General features: G+C 45.5%; 1 protein-coding gene and 1 long non-coding RNA gene across 2 annotated transcripts in view; both read left to right on the forward strand.

The window, feature by feature from the left end:
* Positions 1-26,403, forward strand: part of LOC308479127 — an 83,663-nt gene that overhangs the window by 31,822 nt on the left and 25,438 nt on the right. The gene's annotated exons all lie outside the window — the stretch shown is intronic.
* Positions 591-18,118, forward strand: LOC308479070 (cytochrome P450 4B1-like). The gene is made up of 12 exons (XM_081009463.1): positions 591-896; positions 2,507-2,651; positions 3,447-3,491; positions 5,725-5,852; positions 8,192-8,316; positions 8,951-9,102; positions 11,341-11,447; positions 11,977-12,167; positions 13,403-13,536; positions 13,998-14,062; positions 15,934-16,016; positions 17,514-18,118. Exons 1-12 carry the CDS (start codon positions 738-740, stop codon positions 17,689-17,691), a joined length of 1,512 nt encoding a protein of 503 aa, XP_080865589.1. The 5' UTR covers positions 591-737; the 3' UTR covers positions 17,692-18,118.

Genomic DNA, 26,403 nt, shown 5'->3' on the forward strand with positions numbered 1-26,403 from the left:
GGTATCATTTGCATCTACATCACCTGTTCATCATTCTTCTCCCATATTTTGGCTGTTAAATACTGCATCATCATCATTATATTATCTTGCTGCCACAAGATGTGGTGTCGATGGCTACTCACTTAGACAGTTTTAAACGGGGATTAGGCAAATTCATGGATATAGAGTCTATCCAGGGCTGCTGATCACTGATAGATGTATAGTGCCTCCAGGATCATATGAAGCGTGTATCTAAATCCCAGTCGGCCGTTTTTGCGAAACAGGATGCTGGAATGGGCGGACCTTTGGATCATCTTATATTTAATTCTGGTTGAATACATTCATGACCGAGGACAGCGGCAACAATATAAGTGACGTGGGTTTTTTGGGTTAGTTTTAATGCAACCACGGAGGCTGCAGTCTGCCTCAGGAGCTCTACGCCTGGCAGCGGCGGCAACAGCAGCAGCAGCAGCAATTGCAACGCTTTTTAACCCTTTCCCTGCAGACACAGCCCCGCGCCCCCGCCGCAGAAAGCTGCTCCTATCTCTCCGATCGCCCAGGTTCTCAGAGGCCTCGGTTGCTTCTTCCTTTCTGACGGCGACCCGGTAGGTTGGGCAACTGCGCGATTGCATACACTTTGCCCCGAGGTCATTCATAATATGCAGGAAGCGCCGCCTTCGTCTGTCCGTGGGAGGCACATTGATCGAGGCCGCGTCCTGCTCTGAAGCCCACTTGCTCCAAGCCTTCCTGCTGTTGCAATGGATCTGTCGCGGATTTGGCACTTGGCGATTGTCTTTTGCCTAACGTGCGTGCTGGTCAAAGTCATCCAGTTGCATCGCCGGAGGCAGGAGCTACTGAAGGTTTTGAGCTGTTTCCCGGGGCCCCCCACCCACTGGCTGTATGGGCACATCTCTGAGGTAGGCGAAAAGAGAGGAGACTTATTGTGCATGGGAGAAAAGCAGCTTCAAATCCGGACGCCGCCGCAGCGCACAAAGCATCGCGAGGTGGGGTGGGGGTGAGGGACGGGTCCAGCATCATCCGGAGAACCTGATACACCCTTCTGAATCCTCCACCCAGGGCCACCCGTCCCAGGGGCGTGTGAGTGCACGTAAAAACTAGCCTACTACGGTACAAAGGTGACATTTACATTCATTACTGTGCCCATTCGCCCTCCTTGGTGAAAGCTTTGCCCACAAGGAAATGTGGCTGGAAAAGGGCTGAAAAAGTTTCCCCATCCCCGATCCAAAGAGGTGTTGCTTGCAGCTGAGTAAAATTCACAACTATTAAGAGACATTATTATTAATGGATTGTATCATTTATTAATAAATAAAAACACGCATTATTTACCGGTATGTGCTTTGATTAAACAACTATCTGACTTTTAGAAGACATCTGAATGCAGCCCTGTTTAGGGAAGTTTTTAATTTTTGATGTTTTATCACTTTTTATTTATTATTATTATTAATAATAATAATAATATTCCCTTGGGAGCCACCCAGATGGGTGGGTATAAATAATAAATTGTTATTGTTATTAAGTTAACAGAAGCAATTAGAGCAAGGGAGATGCCTTTATATGGAGTCAGACCACTGGCCCATGGAGCTCGGATTGGTAGCAACTCCGCCTGGAGGAAAAGGTTACATTGTAAATTTCTGAAGTATGAAGCCGAACCTGAATAAGAAAGGCAGCAGACCTTTGATCCTACCTGGTGACCTGAAAACACAATGACTTGTTTATCTAGATTGACCAATGTCACCTTGCATGTTTATGAACCTTAGGTGGCATTCAAGTGAGTTCTACTCAGACCAGACCCATTGAAATGAATGTTGATGATTAAGTTAGTTTGATAAATTTCAGTGAGTCTACTTTGATTAAGGCTTAGTTTAATACCACCCCTTGAGCCATTTACATTAACAGCTACAGCCACATTTTGCGGCATGGAGTTTGTCTTCCCACACTTCTCTGATCAGCGATTGGGATAAAGTTCTGCTCAGATGAAGCAGACCAGAGACAATATATTGTTAAAGTTTGTGGTGTGCCTGGTCTCACCTTCTAATTCCTGGACCCCCTTCTCATTTCTGGGTGCCAGATGCCGAATTTAGCAATGTCAAAATATAGGCCAATCCAGTTTTTCTGTGTTCAGGAAATAGCCTGGAGAATTAAGTCCATGGGTCTTGCTGTGGTTTATATCTTTTCTGTTCAGTTTTGTTCTGTTTATTCTTCCAGGCATTATTTCCATGTTCATGTTCCCCTTGTGCAGTTACACCATCTCCATCACATATAAAATGCTTTTTCTTTACCAACCTAGTGATGACATATTTTTTTTATTTCAGCAGGCATTTTAATTGAAATTTTATTTTATAGTTTAGTTTTATAGTTAAACATTCCAGGTTTATTCCTTCTCCCGTATTGTGCTGGATCCTAGTTCTATCACTCTCAAGCATAATTTAGATTGAATGTTTGTTCTGATCCCTTCAGGAAAATATTCCACCTTCGCCTCCTTCTTTGCTCTCTTAATTTGTTGCAGCTCTTACCTGTTTCCAAGGTTTTCCAGAAGGTAGAAAACTGGAGCCTTCTGTATCCATTTGCCTTTCCTTTGTGGTTTGGGAACTTCTCTGCCTGTGTAACTATCACACACCCTGATTATGCAAAACCATTACTCGCAAGAGCAGGTAAAAAAAAAAAAAGGCATTGATATCTGGTTGATTGGGGTACATGTGCATTGTTGACATCCTAGTTATTCTGATACAACAAGTTGCAGATGCCAATGATAAGTTCCAGTTATCCACAGTGGGGAAAAGGGAAGTCACAGATGCTATATTATCCACCAGATTTGCATGGTGTCCCATGTTGCCCGTAAGTAAATCTGACCTATGCAGCAGAAAAACCAGGTTTCCCCAAAGGAGTGGAATGGAACATCAGGAGTTGGGGAGCTGATGGTTGCTTTATCTGGCTTTTGGTAAGCCACACACACAAAGCAGGAGACCCTTGTAGGACTTCTCAATGAAGGGGGCATGGTCGTAGTCAGGATTTATTTTATGGGGGGCAGCCTTGGGGGGGGGCAGAACCAAGTTATCTGTGACACAATTGGTCAGTTTGTTATTTTTACTTATTTACTCCCCCCCCCCCCAGGCTACACCCCTGGATAAAGGTAGGCTAGGAGGATTGGCTGTTTCCAGCAGGCATTTAAATCAGCGCAATAATGCACAACAGCATTTAGTTGCTAGCTTTTTCAATTAGAATTGCAAAAGATCTGCCTGTGTTCCTATCTAGATGGACATGCAATATCCTGTGTGATTCTTTCACATGTACCATCATCCTGAATCATGTGGGAACTGGTTCGCTACATTAGTAAATGTACCACTCACAGCTTTATGGTCTCTTCTCTAAATACAGGTGAGTGCTATGAGTTAGTACTGAGTTTTGTCTTCTTTGCTCTTCTTCACTTTCTCTCTTGCCCTTTACAGAACCAAAGGACAGCTTGGCCTATCGGAACATAACTCCATGGATAGGTATGTATGTTTGAGGCCTTTATTATGAAGAAGAATTAATGTAAGTTCATAACAGGCTGTAAATACTGTAAATAGCATAGGTTCTCTAGGAATTAAAAAGGTGTACATTCTGGGACTCTCGGTGTGGGCGTTCCACATCTAGATTTTAAATGTTTTGGGTTTTGTTTTTTAAAATTTTCCTCTTAAGTATACTGCCCATGACATTTATTTTGGAAGATATTTAAATAAATAAATAGAATCCAATAGGATAGTGAATTGGATCCAGATACTAGCTGGGCTATTTAGGTGTGATTTCTGAAAACTAGAAGTAAAATCTACAAAGTGTTATGAACTAATAAAATTGTAAACAGGGGGAAATGCACTGTTTTGTGAGCAGATTTCTCTTCATGCAGTGGGACTTCACCATCCTCTCCTCCTCCCTGCAGCCCTCATGTGCCCTCAAAATCTTTCCTCGGGGTCTCCAACCACCAGATCTGGTTTTGAGAGTGTGTGGGAAGCTGCAGAGGAGAGGAGGGGAAAGTTCCTTCGCACAAGCAGAAGCCTCTTGCACTAGCAGAATTGGAATGTGGGATACCACCCTGCTTGTTTGCAATACTTTAGCTACATTTAACTTTAGATATCGGAATGACATTTTATACACACGGCCACAGCACAATTCTACGTTTCAGGTTTGAATTCCACATCAATCCCCATACTTATTTTCAAGAAGAGGGTGGAGAGTAAACTATTGTGTAATGCAGTGTCACCTTTGAGCACTGAGGCATCAGAACGACAGGTGGCATGCATGCTTAAGGCAACTTGCTGTGTTTGAAACATGAATCCCAGCTCAAACATGAACCTCCACCTATTTTTATAGAGCTGCTACAGGCGGAAAAGAGTAAGAGAGAGAAAGGAAAGAAAGAAAGAAAGAAAGGGGGGGGGGAGAGAGACCTGTAGAGCAAGGAGCAAGTATAGAAAATTCACAAGTTCACTCAAACCAGACAGACAGCAAGTAAGCCATAAATCCAAACATGAAATTGAAAAGGCCTGATTGATACTACAAAATCAAGAACCTTAGGGCAGATTGTGACAAAATGTGTCTATTTTTTGCCATTTGGCTACAATTTGTTGTTGTTTAGTCGTTTAGTCGTGTCCGACTCTTCGTGACCCCATGGACCAGAGCACACCAGGCACTCCTATCTTCCACTGCCTCCCACAGTTTGGTCAGACTCATGTTTGTGGCTTCGAGAACACTGTCCAACAATCTCGTCCTCTGTCGTCCCCTTCTCCTTGTGCCCTCCATCTTTCCCAACATAAGGGTCTTTTCCAGGGAGTCTTCTCTTCTCATGAGGTGGCCAAAGTATTGGAGCCTCAGCTTCATGGTCTGTCCTTCCAGTGACCACTCAGGGCTGATTTCCTTAAGAATGGATGCGTTTGATCTTCTTGCAGTCCATGGGACTCTCAAGAGTCTCCTCCAGCACCATAATTCAAAAACATCAATTCTTCGGTGATCAGCCTTCTTTATGGTCCAGCTCTCACTTCCATACATCACTACTGGGAAAACCATGGCTTTAACTATACACTACAATATATTGGCTACAATAGAAATGTAAAAAAAAGTAATCGACCTCTGGACGGTTAAGTCCAGTCAAATTCGACTATGGGGTGTGGCGCTCATCTCGCTTTCAGGCCAAGGGAGCCGGCGCTTGTCTGCAGGCAGCTTTCCGGGTCATGTGGCCAGCATGACTAAACTGCTTTTGGTGCAACGGAACACTATAACGGAAGCCAGAACACGCGGAAACGCTGTTTGCCTTCCTGCCATAGTGGTACCTATTTATCTACTTGCGCTGGTATGCTTTTGAACTGCTAGGTTGGCAGGAACTGGGAAAGAGCAATGGGAGCTTACCTCGTTGCACAGATTCAAACTGCCGACCTTACAATTGGCAAGCCCAAGACGCTCAGTGGTTTAGACACACAGCGCCCGCCCCCGCCACCCCCCCGGCTACAATAGAACTGCCAACTAGATCCTCAATCCAAGCAATCTGTGGTTCTGATTGACATCTCAAAAGCTCCCATCTTTTTCTCTACTTGTATCAGGTACCTGTTTCTCCAGTGACTGGAGGAAATAAACAGAGAGAGAAAGAAAACAATTGTAGCTGAATTCTGATGGCTAGAGAAGATTGTTCTGTTTGATATACCAAGACTCTTATGTTTGTAGATGCTCAATTGAAAGAAAATGTATGTGTTCCTATAGGGAAAGGCTTGCTCGTCCTGCATGGGCCAAAGTGGGCGCAGCATCGAAAGCTTCTCACTCCAGGTTTCCATTATTCCATTTTGAAACCCTATGTGACGCTGATAGCAGAGTCTACAAAAACAATGTTGGTAAGTCCTGTTGCGGTAACTACTTGGCTTTGTTGGAACATGTTGTTGTTGCTGATGCTGCTTTGTTAAAATCATTTCAATTAATATTTAACCAAGAGTTGAAATATAAAAATGAGATAGTACTATATGGTGGAGTGAAGCAACAATGCATAGTTAGATCCGTGTATTGGCTACTGAAGGAGTTGTTAGTCTGCTCCAACAGTAGGTGGAGCGGTACTCTATCTTAGTGTGTTAAAGCTTACTTGTCTTTCTCTCCCTGTCTGATCTAAGCTAGCTTCCTCTCTAACTTCCTCTTCTCCCCTCCGTGCACCCTAAATTCATGCCATAAAATGTTACTTGCCATCTACTGTTGCTGTAAGTGCAAAGCAATACTTCCACTGTTTGTGAGGCTGACTTGATTTGTACTAGCATTCTGTTAATACTATATTGTGATTCGAGGACCCGATCCCCGCTTGGGGAATGTAAGGTTAATGGGTAAGGTAAAGACCACAACTTTATTGATTACAGCATGTGAGAAGGTATTGGCTTAGGCATTGGACCACGGAACATTAGACTCCACCCACTCGTAGAGGGGTGAGTCTGAGGAGGGGTTAACCACCAGTAGGGGAAGCCTGTTGATGCTAATCCAACTATAGGCTCTCTTCCTGATGTCACCGAGGGTCATGCCATGGCCCCCCGCCACACGGGCATCGGACAGGATCCACGACCGCTGGATTCCTTTAGCAGAATACCCAAACTTGTCGGGGAAGGTGATGGCCACACCTTGCCCCCCAAAACACCAACAACACATTCCAATGCCTAACCGCCAAATACCACGAAAGTTGTGACGGTTGCTACGAGGTAGGCGAAAAAAACCAAGAGACCGGGCCAATTTAGCCAATTGGAAAAAACTCCTACCAGGCCCCCTGGTTAAACAGGGCGACCAACCAGAGGTCCATAGCAAAGTCTCAGGAACAGCTAATCTAAAGGGAGTGGAGGGTGGGTGACTCGAAGAAAATGTGTGTGCAATGGTGGGGATGGTTGGCGCGGCTGCGTTTGAGCAGCAAGCCACGCCCCCGCCGAACTTCCCTATTGGGTGCCCAACCGGGGAGGGGCGTGGCGCCAGCCCTGGAGTTGAAGCAGGGGGCGGAGGGCCCCCTACATGACGCGGGAATCGTCTCCCGCTCACAACCCCTCCCCTCCTGGGAGGAGGAAAGACTTTTCCCAATGCTTTTTAAAAAATAATACTAAAAAGTGTTTACCCTCCACTCAAAAATCAGTAGGGAAGAAGACAGTTGGGCCTCCCTTAGGAAACAATGCCAAAGTCTTGGGACAGTTGCTGAGAAAGTTGTTGTTAGCGGGCAGCAGGATTGGTAGAATTCTAAAGTAATGAGCTGGATTACACCTGTTTTATACACCAGATCAGTCTGTGCCAACCTGGTGCCCTCCAGGCTGCAGCTCCCATTAGCCCCAGTCGCTGAGCTAGCTGGGGCTGCTGGGAGTTTGGTCCAAAACATCTGGGGTACACCAGGCTGGTGAAGGATGCACCAGGTATTTTTCCATACCATTTATATTTACTTAAAATATCTTCCGCAGTTCAAGGTGGCTTTCAAAAACAGCAACATAGAAAAGGAACAAGGAGCAAGGAAAGCCATCAAGAGACAAGTTTAAAACATTGTCTCGTTATTTTATCAAGGGGCTGCAGCCTATATGGGAGCCATGAATAAGGGCCATTTGTCTTAGGGTATAAAGCATATCAGACAGGTTGCTAACAATCAAAGCTCAAGAAAAGTTTGCTTCATATCTGTGTGTCGGGAGTCAGAAAAAGGAGAGTTCTGATTCTTCTGCCACTTGATAAAGTCGCAGTAAAGTTGAATGTGCCCAAAGTCATAGTTGCAATGACTTTGTTGAGACATAGTTGCAATGTGTGCCCCAGAGCTGGGAATGAAGGATTCTCAAAAGCTGGAAGAGAAATTGCTGAGACCCAGAGTACAAAGAGAAAACGCAGTAGACAGGCTCCAGACACGCAAAAGGGAGAGGTCCATTATTTGGAACTTCCCCGTCTTCATGCTAATATTCCCCCATAAGGGGAATAATAATAATAATCCGCCATAAGGACTAGACTCTATGTGCCTTACTCTACCAGAAATATTCAGGAAATCTTTCCAAGTCCTTTGGATGTTAGGCTCTTTCAGAGTTAGGCCCACCAACCAGTATAGGGAGATCTCGCAAAGACACCCCTCTTTTCTGCTTTGCGCAATGTGCTTTTTCCATGGTCTAAAAAAACTAGATTCAGTTTTGCACTCTGAGAACATCAGCGGTGAGATTAGCTATGAACCATTTCTCATCTCTTGTCTTAGGATAAATGGGAACAGCTGACCACACAAGGTAAATCAGTGGAGCTCTTTGAACACGTGAGCTTGATGACTCTTGACAGCATCATGAAATGCGCCTTCAGTTGTAACAGCAACTGCCAAATGGACAGGTTAGTAGTATTAATGTCTTTTAGCTCTGAGACAAAAGGCTCCTCTCACAGACTAGGAATGTACTGAGCGGTAATTTTAAAAGATCCATCTGGCTCTCCTGAATTTACTTTCTGCATTCCACACCATAGTTCACTGCTCTGAAATACACAGTTGATGCTCACTTAAACTACCACATGTGGCAACAACATAACATTCAGTGCTATTTGCACTAATGTTTGGGATTCTCTTATGATCTGATTCAGCGCTGATTGCTTATGTAATTAGATGAAAACTCCAGTAGCTTACAAAAATAACCAGATTTTTCTTATTATGCATAAACATTATGTCATTAAGAAAATGTTGTTTATATTAGTGTAGTAACCTTTCCTTCTCAAAAATAAAATAAAATTGAACTTTTAATATAGTATTTATAAGAGGTAACAGCAGTATTAGCAAGTGAAAAGCCAGAGCTTTCTCACACCCTTTTCACATTTTGAAATATTCACCTATTCATGTGCTTTGTTGTACGATTTGGTGCCACAGAGCTGATTTGGTGGCACAGAGTTAATTTAATGTTTTAAAACTATACTGTAAGAACAATGTTCATTGGTAAGATTTGGCATCAAAACCAGGATTTCATCATTTGACTTTCAGGGAGAATTCCTACGTCCAAGCTGTCATGGATCTGTGTTGCTTAGTGTACACCAGACTGCATACAATCCTGGGTCAGAGTGATTTGATTTACTGGTTTACCCCCGAAGGATATCGGTTTCGGAAGGCTTGCCAGGTTGCCCATCATCATACAGGTAATTTCCCTGAATCATTCTTTCTTTTTCTGCCTTAGATTTTAGAAGTCGATTCAAGCAATGCCAGGCTGCTACTGACCCAGAGAATACAGAAGCGGCCATACACATTTAAGCTTGTATCCAATACAGTGGCTAAGGAACCATCCGGTCAGTGCAAAAAAAGATGCTCGCACAAGAGGACTTTCCCTCTCTTTCCCCTGCATGTCTCCCTAAATCTGTTCTGAGGGGGTTCACGTTATTTTAAAAGGTTGTGTGAATGAGGCCACTAGCTTGAACATAGTGATTAGCTTTGATTACCATATGTTGCTTATAGTCCTCCTGTTTCCCTATACAGCTCTTTCTTGTCATGGGAATCCTCCAGAGTTTAGCATGCAAATCATTAAAATTGTCATGAAATAAAAGCCTATGTCACATCCACATCATCCATTTAAAGCACTCGTATATCACTTTATCAGATGGGGATTCCCCCGAAGGCTCATGGGAACTATAGTTTATTAAGGGCCTCCTAACTATTCTCTCTCTCTCTCTCTTTTTTAAAAAACAATTTTTATTAAATTTTCTATTTTAACAATCCAATCAAATCACATTAAATATTCCAAATTATACAAATACATATCATATAGTCCAAATATTCTGCCAAATTATAAATTTTTGGGGGGACTTCCTATGCTTCAAGTTTGGGGTGGGGGCTCTGATCATCTTATATCTCTACTGCCTTGAGTTTCCAATAGTTCCTTTAAATCTTCCTGTTGTTAACCTTTCTTCTTTCATGGCCTCTGAGTTGAAGGCGAGTTGAAGTAAGCAATGATGTGCTTCTGTGTGAATTTTGTATGCTTGACTCTCCTATTGTTGCAACTTGTAAGCCTATTGTTGCAGTATCTCCTCACACGCTGGTGTTTATGCCGAATCAGTCCAAAAGTCATTCCGCTGCTGGCAGACGCCATCTTCTCTCAGTTCCGATGAAATCAAATCTAGGCATTTGCTCATTAATTTTCCCAGACCGGTTGCATCAAACATTAGCCTTTCCAGGGGAGATTTGCCAAATCGGACTTGAAGTGCAGATATAATAACAAATTAAGAGCTCACCTCCCCCTATGACTATTTATCTCTGCAGCTCAGTCTTTCCAAAGTTTTTTGAAGTGTCTCTAGCGGCTAATGAGATCCTGCTTCTTTCTAATATCAATATTTGGAGGGTCTTTTATCTTCTTCCAAGCATTTCAAAAAACAAAAGATTTAATTATATAGTATTGTTATTTCCACACAGTTTATACTTTCCCATCTCACTTGCTGTAAATAATGTAAATGGTTCTTCTGGGGGGGGTTGTCAGGTATTGTAATAAATCATAGTAAAAAAAGCTTTACCCCCCCTCCTTTTCCCTTCCGTTCCAACATACCAACTTAGATGTTATTCTTAGATGTTATTCTTTCTTCCTCTCTGTCTCTCTTGGCACCTCAGTGGCTGGCTTAATTGGCAGATTAATTTTCACCTCCTCACTCAAAGCATGTCCAAAACTTAAATCCAATTTTTCATCTTAAGAAATGGAACTTAGTGCGCTCGCGGGGACAGTGTCCAGGAGATCCGAACTCCCTCGGGGGCCTTCCATCCAGTGCCCCCACCCCCTCCTTCTTTATGAACTTGGGGGTGGTTTATTGGGCATCTGCGGATGAGACTGCATCTTCCCTTACACCGGGAAGAATTTGAGAGGCTGATTACTCCCATCTCAGCCTCTAATTACCTTGTGGGAGCTGGAGCGATGGTATTGTCAGCCATCTTCCGTGCCGCCTCAAGTGGAAGTGGGGGCCTCCTAACAATTCTCAGCAAGAATTCTAACAAGCTTCAGTTCCCATAAGTCTTTGTGGGAAACCCTGAATGTGGTATAAGAGTCCTTGCTCCAAATGAATATAGTAGATGTGAACATACTTGATGAAGTATGCAAGAGATGGAGTCTTAAAAAAGAATATTAGTGGTTCATGCACATTAAAATACACTAGCATGGTGCTGATAACACCAAGGTTGAAGGTTCAGTCTCTGGGTGGGACAGCTTCATATTCCTGCATTGCAGGGGGTTGGACTAGATGATCCTAAGGATTCCTTCCAACTCTACAGTTCTATGATTCTATGGCAAACATTCACTTATCCAGAAATGTGTAAGGGACTAAACATAGTCATTTTAACGAATCTGATCAGTGAGCTAGTAATTTCTGATAAGCTGTTATAGTATTCATTTTCCGACACAGATAAGATAATCAAAGAGAGAAAGAAATCTCTGAGGGATGAAGAAGAACTCCAGAAGATCCAGAAAAAGCGGCACCTTGATTTTCTCGACATCCTTCTCTTTGCCAAAGTGAGTAGTGGGCGGGGGAGGCATAGCCATTTCAATATTTGAATCTGTTGCACCAAATATAGCTGTGATTTCCAAGTGACTTGTAATACTGGTGACACTTTTTAACTTGAATGTAGGATCTTGCAACCATCGTTCATAATTTTGCATACTCGAGGTGAAGCTTCACTAATTCACTGTCCCAGAGCTTTCCTTGGAATGTTTGGAAGTTTCATATGATGGAGAAAGCAGTGCGCAACTCTTTTTCTTTTTGGAGAGGGGAAGGAACAAAATACGATTGAAGGAAAATATTGCACCAGTGTTTCAACATCTGTACTGACTTCTTTTTGTTTTCAAAGAACAAATGGTGACATCATATTTATCCTGCCTTTTGGCACGGCAGAATGCTGCTACTTCTTCATTCTGTGCCAAGAAAACCCACATTCTGTGAAAATGAATGTTGCAAATCATGCAGTTTTGCAGATGCATTGTGCAAAGGGTCAGAAACAATGGATCCCTGAATGAACCCCAGGTGACATTTATCCATCTTTAGGATGAAGATGGTAGTGGGCTATCTGACGAAGATCTGCGTGCTGAGGTGGACACTTTCATGTTTGAAGGCCACGATACCACAGCCAGTGGGATCTCCTGGCTGCTGTATTGCCTTGCAACAAATCCGGAACATCAGCAGAAATGCAGGGAGGAGATCAAGGCCATTCTGGGGGAACGTGACACCATCCACTGGTGAGTGCGCATTTTTATTGGACAGTTCTCCACAATACAGGGAATTTAGGAGAACACACCCATTTTCCCAAGGATGTGCCAAGCAAAGCATGGGTACAGTGGGGGATAGCACTGAGCTTGCAGGAGAGACCGCCCAGCCCATCTCAAGGCTCTGGCTAGAGTTTGCCTCAGTACAGTGGTACCTCGGGTTAAGTATTTAATTCGTTCCGGAGGTCTGTTCTTAACCTGAAACTGTTCTTAACCTGAAGCACCACTTTAGCTAATGGGGCCTCCTGCTGCCGTCACGCCGCTAGAGCACGATTTCTGTTCTCATCCTGAAGAAAAAGTTCTTAACCCGAGGTACTATTTCTGGGTTAGCGGAGTCTGTAACCTGAAGCGTATGTAACCTGCAGCATATGTAACCCAAGGTACCACTGTACTTGGCTGATCCTTAACCGTAAAGTGAGTAGGGCTCCAGAAACATTGCCTCCTGATTATCCCCACCAGTCTCCATTGCTCTGTCATTGCTGCCTGTAAGTTGTGTGAGAGAGGGGCAAAGGGAAAGGCAAAGGAACAAATCCCTTTCTCCCCCCCTTTTTATTTATTTTTTTATTTTGACAAAGTAATAATCATAAATAAATAAGAATAAATATGTGCACTCTACCACCAAGACCATTCCGTCGTAACTATCCAGCCTCCCAAAATTTCAACACTTCTTGCAATGGTTTGACCCCTTTCCGTTTTAACAATACAGATTCTACAAATCCCCTCCATATCTCCTCAGATCCCCGTCTTACCTTAATGGCACATGTTAATTTATCATTAATAGCTATAATCCACACCTCTTTATACCATTCTTCCATGTTATATTCTGCTTGCCCCTTCCACTTCCTAGCTATAGTAATTCATGCAGCTGGCAATAAATTTGTGAGCAGGTCCTTCATAGCCTGTGAACCTTCCACCCTATCATAAATTGATAATAATGCTACAAATCTCTTTCTTCCGGTCGGCCCCACCCTTTGCCCACATTGCATTTTCACATTGTGTTGGTGGCATTGCATTAGCGTTTGGTTCTCCTGCAGTTATTGTGCTCCATCTGCTGAGGGAGCGTAGGACTCTCAACAACATTATGGTGGCACCAGCATAACAGCTCCTGGCACAGTGAGAAGATAGGACTGGTCTGCCTGAGGAACAGAGCTGGGCTGCTGGGGATGAACTTTCACCTGTTTTATTGACTTGCCTTTCTTTTTCCTCAGGGATGACCTTGGCAAGATGACCTACTGTACCCTATGCATTAAAGAGAGCCTCCGCCTTTACCCTCCAGTGCCAGGAGTGTCCCGAGAGCTCAGCAAACCTATCACATTCTTTGATGGACGGACTTTACCTGAAGGTTTGCTTCATTTTGTTTCGCTCACATAGCCATAATTTGTCTTTATAGATGTGATCCACATTGTCTTCCATTGTAAAAGTGAGTTATAGATTATAGCAAGAGCGCTTTAGCAATGAATCACTTCTCCTAGGTGAATTCAAAATGGTCATTACAATATTCGTGACTTGTTGTTTTAGTGTTTATAATATTAACTTGTAAGATATGGATTTGTTTGTTTTTCTTTTTTAGTTTTCGAATGTTGATTTTTGTGTGTTTTGTATTGTTATCTTTTGATATCTTTCGTGCTGTTGTTGTTGTGTGGAAAATACTAATAAAATTCATTAAAAAAATATTCGTGACTTTAAATCTGAAGCTTTGCTGCCTCAAACCCACTTTAACACTATGGTTACTCCCTCAACAATCAGATAACCCAGGGTCTTGTAACACAACTTGACATTTTTTCCATGTTGACTTCTTCCCAGGAACTTGGGTTGCGATAAGCATTCATCTCATCCACAAGAATCCCAGCATATGGAAGGATCCTGAGGTATGGTACTTCTTTGGTATTCTAGCTATTTCACTTTAAGGCAACAATGCTCCTTCAGTTTGCTAGTGTGAAGTCATTGCTAAATACTATTCACTCTGCAAAAACAAGCTTTTAATGCAGCAAAGGTCCTTCTCATCCACAATCAGTTCAGGGAGGAGTGAGGTCTTGCTCCAAGACGACCAGGCATTCAGCAATACCAGCTGCAGACTGACTGCAATTCCCCATATTGGAGGAGAGGCTGACACATGGCATAGTCACCTGTGCCCCTTACCTGGCCTGCCCCACCTCCCACACCATACCCCCCCCTCTACCCTGAACCTCTGTGATTGGTTCCCATTTCTCTCCACAGCTCCTCTGCTCCCAAATACATCTCCCCTCCCTAAATAACAACAGCAACAACAACAACAAACCCACACAAACAGTCCCCCAAGCCTTGCAGCCAAGATGTCTCTGACATCCTCAGCAGCCTCAGTTTTGTAGCTGCAGTCAGTCCAGTCCCTGCCCTCCTAGGCCAGGTGAAAGAGGCCTGCAAGGCAGGGAGCAGGTCCCCTAAGACTCACAGCCAAGATGGTGTGGAGTGCCTTCCATCAGCTTTGACTGGTAGTCCAGCTGCACCCTTATAATAATAATAATAATAATAATAAATTTTATTTATATCCCGCCCTCCCCAGCCGAAGCCGGGCTCAGGGCGGCTAACAACAATCAAATAATCAAAAAATCAAATAATCACACAATCTAAAAATATTTCATTATAAAAATTAATTAAATCAAATTGATGGCAACCAATTAAGCAAAGTTCTGTGCAGGTTGCCAGAGGAGGGAGTCAGGCTGCGCCCTGATCAAAGGCCTGGCGGAACAACTCTGTCTTGCAGGCCCTGCGGAAAGATGTCAAGTCCCGCAGGGCCCTAGTCTCTTGTGACAGAGCATTCCACCAGATTGGAGCCGCAGCCGAGAAGGCCCTGGCTCTAGTTGAGGCCAGCCTAACCTCTCTGAGGCCTGGGACCTTGAGGATGTAATTATTTGCAGACCGTAGGTTTCTCTGTGGGGCATACCAGGAGAGGCGGTCCCGTAGGTACGAGGGTCCTAGGCCGTATAGGGCTTTAAAGGTTAAAACCAGCACCTTAAACCTGATCCTGTACTCCACCGGGAGCCAGTGCAGCTGGTATAGTACCGGATGAATGTGATCTCGCAGCGAAGACCCCATAAGGAGTCTCGCCGCGGCATTCTGCACCCGCTGGAGTTTCTGGGTCAGTCTCAAGGGCAGCCCCACGTAGAGCGAGTTATCCGGATAGGGATAGCCTAACTTCTGTTGTCTATCTTCTGGTAACCTCTAGGTTAGATTACTGTAATGAGCTATACTTAGGGTTGCCTCTGAAGACAGTTCAGAAACTTCAGCTGGTGCAGAATTAAGCAGCCAGGTTGCTCACCAGGGCAATCTGGTTTGAGCACACCATTCCTGGCCTGATTGCACTGGCTGCCAATTAGTTTCCAGGCCCAATTCAAAGTACTGGTTTTGAGCAATAAAGCCTTAAATGGCTCAAAACTACAATACCTTAAGGACCACCTCTCTGCATAAGAACCACCCCAGTCCCTGTGATCATCACCTGAGGCCCTTCTTTGACTATCTTCTCCACGAGGGGTTCAGTAGGTGGCAACAAGAGAACAGGCCTTTTCTGCGGTGGCTCCTGGCTTGTGGAATGCTCTCCCCAGGGAGACTTCCCTGGTGCCTTCATTGCATATTTTTAGGCACCAAATAAAAACATTTCTCTTCCACCAGGTGTTGGGCTGATTAACATTCTATGGCTTTTAAAATGTCAAACTGATGTTTGGGGTTTGTTTCTCTTTTTAAATAATGAATGCTTTCATTTTAGGTGTTTGATCCTCTGAGGTTTTCTCCTGAGAATGTATCCAACAGAAACTCTCATGCCTTCCTGCCTTTCTCTGCTGGGTCACGGTGACGTTTATATAATATAGATGTAAACTAGAGCAGTGTTTAAGATATTAAATCGTAGTGGAAAAGCTAAACTCTGAAGACTCTGTAAGCTTGGCATAGTGAAGATGAATTTAAAATGCATTTTTAGCATGGGGGATATCAACAAAGTCACTTTCGGGTAGCTCCAATCTTGCAGAGAGGTCGTCGTTAGTATCTTCCATCTATGGGGGAGGAGAGGGGAATCCTGCAGTGGTGGCATCCAGGTGCAGGGCAGGCTTTCTACTTCCACCCCTCCCCTGCTACTTTGGCCATTCCACTAGTCTACTTTCCTTTGCCCCAGATCCTCCTCTCCTCTCTCCCTGCCACTGCTGCCCACTTTTTAAAAAAGCAGCTTTTTGGCATCTGGGTTGCTCCTTTCTCCCTCCTCAGTTTCCACCTTGCTTGTGGCCCAGAGTCGTTTCTGGGGAAGTGAAGGGGAAGGTGGCTTCCTATCAGTTTGCCACTACCACTTGCTCTCTTGCATCACCCCCCCCCCAAACCCCTGCCTGGGCTGCAGGGCCCAGCACTTTGTCTTGAATCTCTGCACTGCCCCCTACTACTTCACAATTCCTTTGGGCACAGTCACATGGAAAAGAGGTCCCCCACCCCTGCCTTTGGCCGACAGAAGCTTTAATTTGGGCTTATCCCCCAATGCTCTCTGCACATATATTCCCACCTACAGTAGGGGGGGGGGACATCCTCCCTCTGCCTGGGGACCAGAGTCCATTATGGATAATCTGATGAGAATTGCATGCCAGTGATGGGGGGGGGGGGGGCAGGTGCATAGGATGCAGTAGGTGTGGCCAGATCCTGAAGTTCCCCACCCCTGACCTAAGGTGGAAATGATGCCAAAAGTGTGGGGGGGGGTAGAGCTGCTCCCCCTTCTGCCATGCTCACAGCATCCTTCCATTTGCACACACAAGCATCCCCCAGCATTATCCCCACCCACCTGTATTTACACATGCACCTGTTTGGATGTGTGTGCACACCCAGCTTTTCTCTCTTTTCCTTGCTATTCATCCTCCCCTCCTCTCTTTATCTCTCCCCTTTCCCAGCAGCCTCCCTATCCACCACCCATAGGATAGTTAGAAAGAAGCTTCCATTGACATCAGTGGAATTCTGCCCCTGCCCCATGTCTAATTGTTATCCGGGACAGTTTTCAGGGGAGGGAAGCAGGTGGAGGAAAGGATGGCTATTCCTTCCCTCTCCAGCTCCCATACCCTGAAAATCCCCTGCCCCCCCTTCAATGCAGGACCTATGGGGGAAAGGACCTATTTGTGCAAATGAGACTTTTTTTGGCAAGCCAAATTGCCACACCTAGGGGGTCAGCTGCTGCAGGGGAGGTCATGAGCCACATCAAACAGTCCAGGGATGTTCTCCAGCCTTGGGTCAAGGGCATTTGCAGGAAGGTTCAGGTTTAGCATGGAGTCTCCGCAAGCTGAGGTTCTCTGTTGTAACCCGCTCTCTTTGTCCTTCCAGGAACTGCATTGGGCAGCAGTTTGCCATGAACGAGATGAAAGTGGCTCTGGCCCTGACTCTGCTTCGGTTCGAGCTTTCGCCTGACCCAACTCAGCCTGCGCCTATCCCCACCCCTCAGATTGTCTTGCGTTCCCACAAAGGGATACACCTTCGCATGAAGAAAGTGGCGCAAATCTGAAGCTGCAGCGGGAATAATGTGCAGTGAAAGACTTGGAGCAGGACGTCGCATAAATCATTTGGTGCTTCAATAAAAGCCATTTGTGGCTGAGCACATTGATTGGTGTGAGCTTTCGTGTGCATATACACATCTTCAGATACACTGAAACAAAAGTCACCAGGCCCTTATATATAGTGAGAGGGTATATTTGAAGAAGTGTGTATGCACACAAAAGCTCATACCAATAACAAACTTAGTTGGTCTCTAAAGTGCTACTGGAAGGAATTTTTTTATTTTGTTTTGACTACGGCAGACCAACAAGGCTACCTACCTGTATCCAGGAGTGGGTCACTTGCGTATCATCTGGTTTGGCTCTACAGTAGCTCACTCAGCTGTTTAATAAACAGACATGTACTGATAGAATAAAACTGACGATTGCGGCATAGTGCTCAAATTCCTCCTTTGATTTACCCAAGCTTCTCCCCAAGGGCAGATCTGGGACTCACCTCTTCCCTACCTTCCCACACTTCCCCGTCCATCATCACTAGCCTTTCTGTTCATGGAGAGCTGAATTTTCAGGAAGGCTGTATGCACACCCAATAGCATGTGTAGGGGAAGGACTGGACTATATTTGGAGGAGTCAAAGACTCCCTGGTTTTATAAAGTGTAACTGGTACGTGTGTCAGAATTATCTCAGTTTGACCTTTGGAATTATTCCTAATTCCAAATTTTTGTTTTTGTTCTTTTGTTGTTTTGATGTATCCCTTGACCTAGGCACGCCCAACCTAGGAAGACACATGTCTAATGCTTAAGTCATTATTGACAAAAGCACACATGTACAGCAACTCACTAATGTGCACACACTAATAGCCTCTAGGCAGCTCTCCTCAGATTTGTTCCCGGAAGAGCATTTACAGCCAGTGCTTTTTTTCTGGGGGGGACGCATGCCCCTACACATTTTGTAAATGTAAGTTTGGCCACATTGAGATGCAGTATTTCAATATGAGTAGGAAAATGAGAGTACCCCTAAACATTTCTAAGAGGAAAAATAGCACTGGTTACAGCAACCCCCCTCCCGAACTTATGTATTCTCAATTGACAGGGTGCATGTTACCAAACAGGCTTCTCCTACACAAAAGCCATCTGTCAGGGTTGGAGCTAGGAGTAGGTCAGCAATGAAACAATAAATCTACTGAGGCCAGTGAAGTTAACTCTTTATTGAAGGAAACAAACCACAGCCTAGGCCTAGTAGTCTCAGCAACTCTTTCCCGGAGGTCAAGGATGATGGGAGTTGTGGTCCAGCAATATCTGGAGTGTGCCAGGTTAGCTATCCCCCCCACCCTTCTCTTCTTTTTCCAGCAGTTTGGTCCCTGATCTGTTACATGAGCTGTGTATGTGTTTTTGCTTTACAGTTGCCCCTGAAAAAGAGTCTGATGACTGAAATCTTTTAGGCCTTTGAGGTCTCTTCTTCAGCAGTTCTTCCAGTGTACTTCTGCTGTGCTGTGCTGCACTGCAACAAAACAAAACACTCAGGAAGAAGATAAGCAGACGAAACCAATTTTACTCTGCTATAAATAAAAAATTGCTTAATCTCATTTGGAAGCAACAGAGTAGGGAGAAACAAACAGCTGGACATGTTTGTATAAGAGAATATATGAAGAGGTGTCAGTTATTCTTTTGAACGGAGCAATGTTAAAGGCTTCAATGTTTTGAATTTTTTCCTTCTTGCAGAGCAATGGAAATGCAGTAGAGCTGCTTTCCCACTGCATTCAAGGGGAATGAAGCTATTCAAATGCTATAGTTTTGTTTCCATGTAAGTTAATGTGACCACGTTGAGGCTAGAATTGAGAGGCTGGTGTCCAACTAAGTCCTACTTACAGTAGACCAATTGAACTTCAGTCTATTATTTCAGCAGGTCTACTCTAAGTATGATTTGGCTGCATACCAACCAAAGGACATTGTCTTCTACGCATTTATCTGAGAGTGAGTCCCATTGAACTCAGTGCTGCTTACTTTTGAGTAGACATGTATAGGATTGGCTTGAAAGGAATATGCTATTGTCAAATGTTCCATGGGTAATTGTATCCAAGCCATATTCATTTGGTTTCTCTTCTCAATCCATAATATGCAAATAATAACTGCATTTTTGTTGTTGTTTAGTCGTTTAGTCGTGTCCGACTCTTCGTGACCCTATGGACCAGACAATGCCAGGCCCTCCTGTCTTCCATTGTCTCCCGCAGTTTGGTCAGACTCATGCTTGTAGCTTCGAGAACACTGTCCAACCATCTCGTCCTCTGTCGTCCCCTTCTCCTTGTGCCCTCCATCTTTCCCAACATCAGGGTCTTTTCCAGGGAGTCTTCTCTTCTCATGAGGTGGCCAAAGTGCTGGAGTCTGAGCTTCAGGATCTGGGCTTCCAGTGAGCACTCAGGGCTGATTTCCTTCAGAATGGATAGGTTTGATCTTCTTGCAGTCCATGGGACTCTCAAGAGTCTCCTCCAGCACTATAATTCAAAAGCATCAATTCTTCAACGATCAGCCTTCTTTATGGTCCAGCTCTCACTTCCACACATAATTGCATTTTACAAAGCTGTTAATCAGACACATTGGTGATTCAAGCCCAGCTGGAGACAGCTGCGGGCAGGATTCCTGCATTGCAGGGAGTTAGTCTAGATGACTCCATCCAATACCCTCAGTTAACCTTTTGAGATACAATCATACCTTGGTTTCCGAACAGCTTATTACTCAAACGTTTTGGCTCCTGAACATCACAAACCCGGAAGTGAGTGTTCTGGTTTGCAAACTATTTTTGGAAGCCGAACATCCGACGGGGCTTCCGCGGCTTCATATTGGCTGCAGCCAATCAGAAGCTGCGTTTTGGTTTTGGAAGTCAAACAGACCTCCAGAACGGATTCCGTTCAACTTCCAAGGTACGACTGTACATGGCTGGAATGAATTTGTGTGGAAATATGCCCTCTGTTTGAGACATGAAATCTGATTCAATATTAGAAGACAATGCCAGAACCTGACCCTTTATAATTGGCAAGCAACCACACACACACAAACAAGCTCACTCCCCCACCCCTTTAAACTCCTAGCCTATTTTTTGTTTTGTTTGTATTTGCCTCTGAAACAGTTGCCAGAAAAGTCTTGTGTAAGATCCAGAATTCTGGAACTGAGGATATTGGGCTGTTTGGAAAGGTTGGCAGTTTTCCCAGTAAAAGTCAACAACATGCTTTTCACATGCCTTGTTATCGTCCTAAGGATGTGACTCAGAAATAAACCTTCTCGATTTTAATGGAATGTACTTCCCATTGGTGATTTGCACCACAATGCTGCAATTCTAAATGTGCTTTTAACGCATAAACTCAGTTGAACCTAGTAATAATCATTCCTGAGTAAACATGCAAAGGACTGCACTGACAGGGAATGTGGCTGAATTTGTAACATGTGAGTTTCGGGTGGCCAAGTTAAAAAGAAAAAAGAAATGACAGGTGTCCTCTACATAATTGTTCAGGTCACCCTATACCTGCTGAATCCCCTCTTCTACACAGCTATTAAAGGTGCAAGAGCAAATTCCTTATTTTTTACCCTGGCCATCCTACATACACATGAGCTTTAGAGGACAGTGTTGCTGTGTTCAGCCCTATCTTACAAATTCATGTATATTCTTCATAGCACAGTGAATGACAGGAATAAAAAATGGCCTCTTGCACCTTTCATTGCTTAGCTCTGCACCAGAACTTAAGCAGAGCCTCAGATCACAATGGATCACATTATCCACCAGTTTGAACCCTAAAAGCAGACAGAAAGCTTTTGCAATTTAGCTCTTGTCCAACTGGACAAGATGGCTGAGATTCCATACCTTAGGCATGGCCATCAGGGGCACTTGCTTTATAAAGGCTTAATGATTAACTCAGGTTAACTAGCTGAGTTGTACTGATAGTTTTATTGCTGTATTGGCATCAGTCCGTCTCAAGAGACAAAGGTGAAGTCAAACGGCTGGAGAATAACAGCACTTGCTGTGGCTGCTGAAACCAGTAACTCTTAACTGCTGCCTACCATGTTGTTTTTGCTGTATTAGCAGCACTGAAGTGACCACCTGGGCAGTGTGTATGGAGGTCTTGGGCTGCTCATACAACAAGACCCACCCCCTTGGCCTCACTGATATGGCCCAAAGGAAAGCAGAGCACCAGTTTGGCTGCAGGAATTGCCAGAAGGAAGTGGACAATACGCCATTCAATCATCTTAGGGGCTCCACTCTGGATTTGTGTAGGGTTTACTCCTTAGCCTTTTCTTCTCCTGAAGAGGTTGTGCAAGGCAGCAGGTATGGGTTTTTCCTTGGGGTCTTTCTCATGAATGAGTATAGCCAGAAGGCAGTGGAGGTTTAGGATCAGCGTTTTCCTTCTCCAAGATGGAATATCTTCCCAGATTGATAAGCCCCCTCTTCCCCTCATTTTCCTCTATGGCCCGTGCAGTAACCACATTCTTGACCATTGAACATATTATTGGTTTCATTGGCTCAATCCACTGGAGCCTGTCTTTGCATGCAGGCGAAGACCCTAACTCACAGAGGGTTTGAGACTCATTGGCTACTTTCCTCTGGTTTAGTCGGCCAGTTGAAGCTATTTCCTGGGGTGTGGCCACTGTCACATGCTGACAGTGTAGGGTGGAGACCTAAGTTAGACAAACTACCCTAGAAGGAGCACAACATATCCCCCACCAGAGGTACTGCCCATCCCCTAACACTCCATGCACCCATTACTACTGATAGCATAAACAGAGAAAAGCTGCCGCCCCATGTTTTTGAAAAGTGTGGGGGGAAGTTAGCATTAGCAGGCCTCCAGGTTGCTTCCCCTGGCCTTTGCTTAAAATGGTGCTGATCTTAAATGAGATAATAATGTGAGCCAAATTAGCTCTGGTGACTTTCTGCATGAAGCAAGAGAGAGCCTGCTCAGCACTACCTCTAATAGCTCATATGGGGTGTTGGGTGCATATTCCTGTAAAACCTTTTTCTCATCTGTTTTGAGCTCTCTGGCCTCCTTTCATGAATTAAGTAGGCAAGAACTCATCCTCAACGAACTATATATAACTTTATAGGTTTACCTACACACTAACAACATGAGATCAATGCTGTCTAAATAGTGTTCTTCAGGAGAAACCACAGGATAAATTGCTTTGAAAACTGCTAGAGCCTGGTATGAAATTAGGTCACCCTGTTCCCTGAGGCTCAGATTCTGAGAATCATCATTGGAGCCTGGGAACACCAGCATCCCAGGGTGGATCAACCAACCAACCAACCAACCAACCAACCAATCAATCAATCAATCCAAGGGCATATCCTGGTTAATGTGTTTGGAATATGGCAGCTATTGGGTCAGGGAGCAGAGTCTGGTGGCTCAGGATAGAGCCTTATGAACATGGGGACAGAGATATAGCAAAAAATCGCCAAGCCAAACAAAACTATTCTGTCCTCAAAGTTTTTGTCCTCAACTAAGCTTTTCCTTCTTCCTCTAGAAGTAAGAGGAAAGAGGATAAAGCCCTGAAATTTCACGTTACATCCTCAAACCTGTCAACCCTATGTAAAACTGCTAGATGAACCTAATAATCTAGATTTATTTCAGTCTGGGTTCAGCACAGAAACTGGTTTAGCTGCTCTGATGGATGACTTATAACAGGAGAGAAAGAGGGGGGATGTGGCTCTGAAATTTCTCCTTGGTCTCTCATCAGCTGCATTCCTTCTTGACAAATTGGCTGGTTTGGGAACTAGAAATACAGTGGTACCTCGGTTTATGAACTTAATCCATTCCGGAAGTCCGTTCTTAAACTGAAACCATTCTTAAACTGAGGCGCGCTTTCCCTAATGAGGCCTCCTGCCGCCGGTGCCCTTCTACCGTTCGGATTCCATTCTTAGACCAAGGTAAAGTTCTCAAACCAAGACACTATTTCCAGTTTTGCAGCGTTTGTAAACCAAATTGTTCTTAAATTGGACTGTTCTTAAACCAAGGTACCACTGTATTGTCTTCAGTAGTTCTATTCCTGTTTCCTTGTCCAGTTTCAGAAAGTGGTAATGTGTTCGATCTCTTGCTATGAAGTTCCATGGGATTCTATTTTTGTCTGCCATGCTTTTCAATATTTACATGAAGCCATTGGAATAGGTCAGAAATCTTAATGAGGTGTCATCAATATGCAGATTATATCCAGTTCCATGTCTCATTTGCAATGGAGCCACTAATAGGCTGGTTGAGGGCCAATAAACTGAAACTCAATCCAGATAAAAAGAAGGCTACTTTGGCAATCATTTGACCAGAAAGGTAGGTTGAACCCATTACACTGGTCAACAACAAATTTGTTGTCTGCGTTTTTTCAGTTAATTTAGGACGAATCTGATGCGCTGAATCCAAAAATCACATTGGTTTTGCTCAATCAGGTCAAGTTTTTGAGCTATTGCCACATGTCTTTTTTATGTTTTTGTTCACATGTACGCTTGTGTGGAGCATTTTAGAAGAAGTTGGTGGGGGTAAAATGCCATGTTGAATAATTGTTTTGATTGGAAATGATTATTTTAATGACAAGAAATATTCAGGTCCGATAGTTCTGGGTAATTATGTCGAAAAGGGATCAGTTTGAAGTCATAAAACCATGTCACTGACTGCTACTTCTGCGCTGTTGATGTGACTGGGATCAACAGAAAGAACCGGGACAGCCTCAAGTATCCTGATCTTCAATCAGCACGTCGTCCTGTAGCTCACTGTGATGAAATTCCAGTGCCTATCTTCGGAGAACTTCCTGACATTAGTGACGAAGATGCCTCCAGGGTTGAAGGACATGAAGAAGAAGTGGTTCTTGAAGATGATGCTCCACATCCATTTTCCCAAAAGGAGTTGAATGATCTAGTTCGCGACCTCAGCTTGTCAAAGGACTCTGCTGAACTGTTGGCATCCAGATTGAAGGAAAAAAACCTCCTCTCTGACAGTGCTCGCATCAGCTTCTTCCGCAACAGGCATCAAGAGTACCTCCGTTTTTTCTCGGAAGAGAAGGACTTGGTGTACTGTGCAGATATTGCGCAGCTTCTGCTCAAGCTTGGAGTGCCACAGTACGAACCCAAAGATTGGAGACTGTTCATTGACAGCAGCAAGCGATCACTGAAATGTGTTCTGCTACACAACGGCAACCAGTTTGCCTGTATACCCCTGACTCACTTGAGTACACTGAAGGAGAACTATGAAGTGGTGAAGTATGTGCTGGAGAAAATTCGTTATGATCAGCATAAGTGGTTTATTTGTGTTGACCTGAAGATGGTGAACTTTTTGTTGGGACAACAGTCTGGCTTCACCAAGTACCCATGTTTTCTGTGCATGTGGGATAGTAGGGACCGTGCTCAGCATTACACGAAGAAGGACTGGCCTGTGCGGGAGGAATTGGTGCCTTGCAAAGAAAGGAACGTCATCAACGACCCTCTGGTGGACAGAGGCAGAATACTCTTCCCACTGCTGCACATCGAGCTCGGCTTAATCAAGCAGTTCACAAAGGCTCTGGACAAGGATGGTGACTGCTTCACTTACCGTATTTTTCGTTCTATAGGACGCACCGGCCCATAGGACGCACCTCGTTTTTTTTGGGGGGGGGAAATGAATAAAAAAAATTATCCCCCCCCCCGCGGCTGCCGCCCCAAGCCTTGCGTGCTTCGGGCTGCAGGCTACCGCCCCAAGCCTCGCGCGCTCAGCGGGACCTCCCACCGGGAGCGCGAGGCTTGCAGACACTCGCCCGAAGCACGGGGAGCCCTCCGGAGGGCTCCCCGTGCTTCGGGCGACAAGCTGCCGCCCCAAGCCTTGCGCGCTCGGCGGGACCTCCTGCCGGGCGGGCAAGGCTTGCAGACACTCGCCCGAAGCACGGGGAGCCCTCCAGAGGGCTCCCCGTGCTTCGGGCGACAAGCTGCAGCCCCAAGCCTCGTGCGCTCGGCGGGACCTCCTGCCGGGCGCGCAAGGCTTGCAGACACTCGCCCGAAGCACGGGGAGCCCTCCGGAGGGCTCCCCGTGCTTCGGGCGACAAGCTGCAGCCCCAAGCCTCGCGCGCTCGGCGGGACCTCCTGCCGGGCGCGCAAGGCTTGCAGACACTCGCCCGAAGCACGGGGAGCCCTCCGGAGGGCTCCCCGTGCTTCGGGCGACAAGCTGCAGCCCCAAGCCTCGCGCGCTCGGCGGGACCTCCTGCCGGGCGCGCAAGGCTTGCAGACACTCGCCCGAAGCACGGGGAGCCCTCCGGAGGGCTCCCCGTGCTTCGGGCGACAAGCTGCAGCCCCAAGCCTCGCGCGCTCGGCGGGACCTCCTGCCGGGCGGGCAAGGCTTGCAGACACTCGCCCGAAGCACGGGGAGCCCTCCGGAGGGCTCCCCGTGCTTCGGGCGACAAGCTGCAGCCCCAAGCCTTGCGCGCTCGGCGGGACCTCCTGCCGGGCGCGCAAGGCTTGCAGACACTCGCCCGAAGCACGGGGAGCCCTCCGGAGGGCTCCCCGTGCTTCGGGCGACAAGCTGCAGCCCCAAGCCTCGCGCGCTCGGCGGGACCTCCTGCCGGGCGCGCAAGGCTTGCAGACACTCGCCCGAAGCACGGGGAGCCCTCCGGAGGGCTCCCCGTGCTTCGGGCGACAAGCTGCAGCCCCAAGCCTCGCGCGCTCGGCGGGACCTCCTGCCGGGCGCGCAAGGCTTGCAGACACTCGCCCGAAGCACGGGGAGCCCTCCGGAG

The sequence above is a fragment of the Podarcis pityusensis genome (assembly GCF_964106645.2).
Source record: "Podarcis pityusensis genome assembly, chromosome: 6".
Classification (NCBI taxonomy): Eukaryota; Metazoa; Chordata; class Lepidosauria; order Squamata; family Lacertidae; genus Podarcis; species Podarcis pityusensis.

Coding starts and splice junctions, on each gene's coding strand:
- LOC308479070 (XM_081009463.1), top strand. CDS start 738: ATGGATCTGTCGCGGATTTGGCACTTGGCGATTGTCTTTTGCCTAACG. Junction 9,103..11,340: donor GGTTGCCCATCATCATACAG/GTAATTTCCCTG, acceptor TTTCCGACACAG/ATAAGATAATCAAAGAGAGA. Junction 14,063..15,933: donor GCATATGGAAGGATCCTGAG/GTATGGTACTTC, acceptor CTTTCATTTTAG/GTGTTTGATCCTCTGAGGTT.